The sequence below is a fragment of the Gekko japonicus genome, unplaced genomic scaffold, assembly GCF_001447785.1.
Source record: "Gekko japonicus isolate JY-2015 unplaced genomic scaffold, Gekko_japonicus_V1.1 scaffold668, whole genome shotgun sequence".
NCBI lineage: Eukaryota > Metazoa > Chordata > Lepidosauria > Squamata > Gekkonidae > Gekko > Gekko japonicus.
In genome coordinates, this window is record NW_015174861.1 from 300,136 (window position 1) to 307,239 (window position 7,104).

General features: G+C 46.4%; 1 protein-coding gene across 1 annotated transcript in view; it reads right to left on the reverse strand.

Moving 5' to 3' along the window:
• Positions 1-7,104, reverse strand: part of RHBDL3 (rhomboid, veinlet-like 3 (Drosophila)) — a 199,056-nt gene that overhangs the window by 181,072 nt on the left and 10,880 nt on the right. Inside the window, exon 3 of the mRNA XM_015424702.1 lies at positions 5,632-5,655. Within this exon, the coding sequence (XP_015280188.1) occupies positions 5,632-5,655 (24 nt within the window). The remainder of the gene's footprint in view (positions 1-5,631; positions 5,656-7,104) is intronic.

The following is a 7,104-nucleotide window of genomic DNA, read 5'->3' on the forward strand; positions in this document are numbered from 1 at the left end:
TCTAACAATATGTTGGATCCCCAAGCATCGAGAATAAATCCACGTTTTAAAGAAAAGCAAAATTTATTTCAAAGCGTTGGAAAGACACTCAAACACGTTCTTTGTTAGAACTGACTACAAACGGTTAGGGCAAGCATAATAAAGGGATTTGAACCAGGTACAGAACCAATGGGTCACTTTCCCGCTGGCGGGTGAAAGGAAACGGTTGCGCGCTCATTCACTGAGAACCAGGCTATCTCCAGACATAATACAGGTGCAGTTCCCAGGCTCTAAAAGCAACAAGCTGGCAGTTAAGCGTACTCCCCCATTACATCCTCCAGTTGTTTGGCTTAGGCATTACAGCAAAGTAAAATACTGGCGCACAGGCAGGGGGGGGGGTTAGCAACTGTACAGAGATACAACCAACACAGAACACCATGGCAGCTTGCTGACACAATGCTGCTTCCCCCCTGCCTTTTTTGCTGTGCAATCTTGCTATCTTTTCTTTAACATTCTAAGTTGAGTGCTACAGCACTAAACCAATATAGCTCTTCATCGCTACAGTAGCACCGCTGAGATGCCTTGACTCCATTGACTACAGCTGCAATCTCACTGTATCTCAATGGAGTCAAAGCATCTCAATGGTGCTGCTGTAGGGCTGAAGTGCTATATTGGTTTAGCGCTAGAGCACTCAACTGAAAATGTTAAAAAATGTGAGGAAGATTGTGCAGCAAAAAAGAGCGGGGGGGGGGGAGTGCAACTGTTTGAGATGGCCAGAGCGCTTCAGAGACAGCTCATGAACAGAAAGAAATCTGCTGTATGAAACTCCCGGCCCTGTATCACTTTATTCGCAATCAGACCAACAACAAATAACATCCGGTTTAGAAGGGTAATGTGAAAGGGGCTTGAGTCTTCCCACCATTTTGAAGTGAAGGACAGAGCACCACTGTTGGTGACCCAATAGTTCACTGCGTTGTCTCACAGACTAAGTCCCTCCTTCAGTGGTCATGTTAGAATAATGGTTTTCAGTCCTTCTAGACCCACAACCAACCATTAACCCCCACCCCCCCAGAGGCAGCACAGAACCCAATGAGCTACAAGTACATGACATCACAGTCACACGACAGGAAAAGACAGAACATGCAGTAAGAAGCTGCAGCTATACACGGGCTCAGGTGGGGCTCCTAGGGTTGCCAGCCCCAGGGGGAGGACGGGATCCCCAATTCTGCAGGCTTCTGCCTGCCACCTGGCCAGCGGAAGCCCCACCCCCAGCAGCCATGACCTAGCACCAGGTCCCCGATGTGATGACGACATGCAGAAGTGACATCATCACACTGGGGGCGTCGCACGGCAATGCTCTGATATTTTGGACAAAACTCTGTGGTAACTTCCACGTGATGTCATCATGTTGTGGATATTGTGAGGAACAATGTTATCCCACCCCCTCACTCCCAGAGAGCTCCCTCCCACCCCCCCACCAGCGAGGAGGTAAGGCCTGGCAACCCTAGGGGCTCCAAATACTACCTGAAGGTCCCATTCCACACGCTGAAGGTCACCAGTTTAGGGTACCGAAGGAAGCAGAGCCTTTCCCCACCAAAATGATCGTCACCAGAAAGAAAAGACAACTGCAACCCCCTTCCCCCACTAACAGTATTCTTTTTAGGAAATATTTATGGTTCTTTTTCTTCTCAAATGCTGCTGCTAAAAGAAGCTTCGGGGAACGTTCCTGGCAGTTAGGGTTGGCAACTCCAGGCTAGGAAATTCCTGGCTATTTGGCAAGTAGAGACTGAGGAGAAGAAGAGAAGAGATTGGATTTCTACCCCGCCCTTCACTACCCAAAGGAGTCTCAGAGCGGCTTACAAACTCCTTTCCCTTCCCCTCCCCACAACAGACACCCTGTGAGGTAGGTGGGCCTGAGGGAGCTCTTGAAAGAAACTGCTCTTTTTCAAGGACAGCTGTGCCAGAGCTTGCGACCGACCCAAGGTCACATCAGCAGGTGCAAGTGGAGGAGTGGAGAATCAAACCTGGTTCTATCAGATTAGAGTCCGCACACTTAACCACTACACCAAACTGGCTCTGGGGAGAGGAGGGACCGCAGCAGGGCATAATGCCACAGAGGCCATTCTCCAAAGCAGCCATTTTCTTCGGAGAAATGAACAATGTAGTCTGGAGATCAGTTGTAATTCCAGGAGATCTCCAGACCCCACCTGGAGGTTGACAACCACACTGGCGGTCGAGGACAGGCTGGGGCAAAGAAGCCATCATAAGGGGAGGGGGGATTAGACTCTGAGGATCTGTGCCACAAAGCATGTGTCCTTGGAGCCCAGTTCTCACTACACTTACCATCTTTTTGGTGGCAAAGAGGTAGCTTTGCCAATGAATGGAAGCTGGGCAGGGGGTTCCACCAATGCAAGTCATACACTATAGGACTCCACAGTTCAATTTATCCTCCTGTCACAGTGACTTTCCTGCCCTAGTAGGCAAAGGCCTCCACACTGCGCTCTGCATGAGGAAGGGCTGGAAACAGGTAGATATTTGCAGCCTCTCTTTCTGCTAAAGGTAAAGGTTTCCCTTGCTCAAAAGCCAGTCGAATCCGACTCTAGGGGGCGGTGCTCATCTCTGTTTCCAAGCCGAAGAGCCAGCGCTGTCCATAGACTTCTCCATGGTCATGTGGCCAGCATGACTAAACCCCGAGGCACAGGGAACGCTATTACCTAACACCTAATACGAAAATGGAACTCTGAGGTGATAAAATAGAGGAGGTGAGATGATGTAAGCAGCTTTGGGCTCCCACTGGGGAGAAATTGGAGAGAAAAAGAGTGTCTCTGTGTGTGAGTGTGTGTGTGTACCACACATGTCACATTAAACCTTTAGCTCGCCCTTCGGCTCGTGCCAGAGGCTCGTGCCTCTGGCAAGGAGCTTTCTTAAATACTGAGTACTCAGCTGAAAGCAAGTAAAAAACATTCACCCCTCTAGCAGCTCTACAGACTACAGACTCTACTCAACAACAGACAAAGATTTGGATCCATTCTGCTAGCAAAGGCACTTTCCTCTGGTGGCAAGAACCTTCCCCTGATGCAAGACCTGCAGGATCCAACCCATACTGAGGATCCCAAAGCAACTCTGCATCTGCCTTTCTGGCAGCAGCAACATGTTTTGCTCCTTCCTGTCATTCACTGTGTATGTGACAGGGTTGCCAACTCTGGGCGGGGAAATACTTGGAGATTTTAGGGCTGGAACCTGGGGATGGAAGGCTCCTCGGCAGGGTACAGTGCCATAGAATCCACCCTCCCAAAGAAGCCATTTCCTCTACGGGACTGATATATGTCAGCCAGAGATGAACTGTTACAGCAGGACCTGGAGGACCTCCAGGCCCCACCTGGAGGTTGGCAACCTTGGGATAAACATCTTGCCTCTTTGGATTATTCAAAAAACATGTGGAAAGGGATCCTAAAATATAATTTAGATAAAGAAACTCAGAAGGACAGATGGCATAAACACAAGCAAAAATGACCACACACACACACGCACACAGACTCACTTTGAAAATTACAGCCATTCATGTCGATATTTTACAGACACTGGACTGCAACTTCCCATTATAGTAATGTAGCTGCATGCTCCTATCCCATCCCAGATGCAGACTGTGAACAATGAGGAATGTTACTCACCCCAGATTTATGGGCTAAATATAGAGCACGGCTTACTGGGTTATAAAGAGATGCTCATCACCACTGGCAGTGAGATTACTTAGGGAATGATAATGAGCCATCTTTGGGACCAGCCGCTCATCTCAGAGACCAGGCAGCCCAGTTGGATGGTAGTTTCATGGCCTAACCGCATGCAGGAGCACAATTATTACATCGCCTCATAAAGCTGCGGCCATCTCTTCCCACTGGGGCCAGATGAGGCCATAACAAATTTGCTTGCGTAAAGAAATGCTTATGCTCATGTAGAGACAGGCACAATACATTAAGAAAGCATTGGGCGTCAGAAATCAGCCACGAGGATACAACACTAGGAAAATACTGTTAATATTTCTTGGCATTTTTCTAGGCACATTTTCATAAATTAAAAAAAAATGAAAATGGAAATAGAAACTAGATAGCTTTGGATATTACTTTTCTCTCTCCACATTTGCCATTAAAGACCCAAGATTCAGCATGCCTACAAACAATACATAGGTAAGAGCTCACAAATCTGAACAGATCCAAGTGCTAAAAAGTATGCTGCAAGCAACCGTTCAAGCAGTAAATGCAAAAAGAGAGAGCAAAATATAAGTTACAGAATAAATCCTTAGCCTGATAACACATCTCTGATTTGATTGTTGTAGAAACAGGTCTGCTTAGTTTCCAAAGCTAATAGGAAAAGGAAAGGTTTTGGGTTATATTAACAGAATCAAATTCCCGAGCATCTCTCAGATTGCGGCATGGAACAATTTGAGGGTGGGTCTCTCTCCAAAAGGGGCAGAACAAAGCAATGATGAGTCTGACATACTACATTCTGGTTATGGCCCATTCGTTTTAAGAGCCAAATCTGAAGTTCTTCTGCTCTTCTGACACACTGGCTGTCCTTCAAAAGAGATACATTTCTTAAACAAAAGCTTCAGATCCTCAACTGAGTATGTTAGCATAGCTAGGGTTACAAATTCTTAGGAGTGGGTATCAAATACTTGGTACCATCATCACTGCACAGAGAAAAATAGAAGCATCTGACCCCCTTCGTGAGAGATTTGGTGGCTCCTTATTTTATATCCTGAAGCCCACCAAAGTACCGCTTCTTATTTAAGAAGTCCCCATTCAGCAGCGAAGTCACCGGAATCTGGTGTGTCCAACCCCATGTCATGACGACACATGAGTCAATGACCACGATTAACACAATAAAATGGTTGTTGAAGCAGTCCTCTGTATATGAGCAAGGAAGCCTTCTAAACTAAGAAAGACACCAGTCATACTATGAGCAGAAGTAAAAATTCACTGTGCCATCATTCCATCTGAAAATTACTTTGGCAGCATCCGTGATCCTGCAGAAAGCTCATTTTTAAAAAATGACTACTTGTCACTATAGAACATTGAGATGCATAGCACTTAGGGTTTTTTCCCAACCTTAGGCATGTTTGATCAAGTTAATGCAACACTGAAGTCAATGGATCCACTTATATTATACGTATTAGGACAATTCATATGAGACTGCTCTTCATGCCTTAATATTGTTTTCTTTCACAACAACTGCAATTTAATCCATTAAAAACTGAAACTTAGTATCAGTGTATTCTACCTGAGAAACTGGCCAGAGGATGAAGAATTTAATCCTATTTCCAAAGAGCTGGATTGGCAGCCCAAGAATGAGATGCCTAAAGTGAAACTCCAAACACACTGAGATTCCTCCTTCTTACTGTATGGCCTGAGGAAAACGACAGTAACTGGTGGAGGAAAGAATTCAATTGAGAGAGTACAGAGATACCAGAGACATGAAACAGTGGGGTATACCAAAGCGTAGCCTAACATGACTTCATGTAAATCATATCACGTTAACAGCACACAAATTACAGGTTACAAGACATATGGAGAGTCAGCAAAGGGTAACACTCACTGATTCTCCATTATTAACAGGGGTTAGAACAACAACAAAAAGTCTGAATTGTTCACATACCTGATCAAACAGAGTTTTCCAGTGCTGAGAGGTAAAAGGCAATGCATAAAGGAAAGAAGAAGGAAAAGGAAAAATAAGTGTAAGAGCAAAGAAATGCAATGTTCTGAAAATATACTTTAAGGTGATCAACAATGAACACAGGACAGGGAAGACCTGCACTCTCACCCTGACACTGACATTTGGTTGCTCTGAGCTTAGTGGACAGGTCACAGGTGCAAAGCCTACAGGTGCATCTGTAGCAGTCAAATGGAAGCAACATTCTTGACTCTCTTCCCAACAGCTTCACACTTACATTCAAAGGGATTTTTTGGTTCATTTGGTTTGCACGATACTTTGTAGGGCGGGAGGAATTAGGGGGCAGGGACAGGCACGGCAGCATGAGATGTAAAATCTGGCTTCAAAAACTGATGCAATGTCATTATGTCAAGCAAAAATCAAACTGCTATGACTAGACCACAGAGTTTTGGGCAAATCCTAGAGCATCACCCCAATGCAATGATATCACCTCTGGGGGGTTTTTTTGCTGGAAGTGATGTTGTGTGGCAGTACCCCCAACATTTCCTATTTTCCTCCCACCAGCCTTGAAAGTACCACCAACAACATGTTAGGCGGCAAGAAACCTGTCCCCCAAATAGGGTGCGGTGGCAAATTGTAGGTAGCTCGATCAGGCAATCTTGCCTGATCAGAGTTCTTTGAGGACCCCTTTATGGCAGAGTTAACTAGGGTTGCCAAATCTGAGTTGGGAAATTCATGAAGATTGTGGAGGTGCAGTGAGCTCAGCAGGATATAATGCTATAGACTTCACCCTCTGGGGCTTCACCACGTGACCGCCCCGCCCCCTAGAGGTTCTCTTCCGGAGCTCCGTACCTGACAGCTCCCCCCCGACTAGAGCCCTGGACTTCACCCTCTAAAGCTTCCATTTTCTCCAGGGAAACTTACTTCTGTTGTTAGGAGATCAGTTATACTTTCGGATTTCCGGGATCCACCTGGACATTGGTAACCCTAGTGTTAACCAACCTTTTAGGCAAAGGTGCCATAAGTCAAATCGATATTATGAGAATCCTACTGAACTACACACCATATAACCTATGTAGCATGTACACCCCCGCATACCAAAATAAGCTTTGGTATGATCTGACTTTGGTCTACTGAGCTACGGAGCAGGCAGCAACACAGGCCTAACTCTAGACCACAGCTAGGCCCACAGGCCCTCCTATCCCTACCCATATACCCTGCTGCCCATGCCCATGCCAGTTGTGTTCCATGCTACTGGTTGTCCACTCATGCATTATGATGGGGTCCCCAACTATTTTGAGCCTGTAGGCACCTTTGAAATTCTGACACAGGTGGTAGGTGCAACTAGGGTTGCCAAGTGTATCTTCGCCGGGAGCGGGGGGCTTCTGGCCGGCGTCTTGTGTGTGTGCGCACGCGCAAAGCGTGCGCGCACCGCATGCACGTCACCCAGAAGTGACG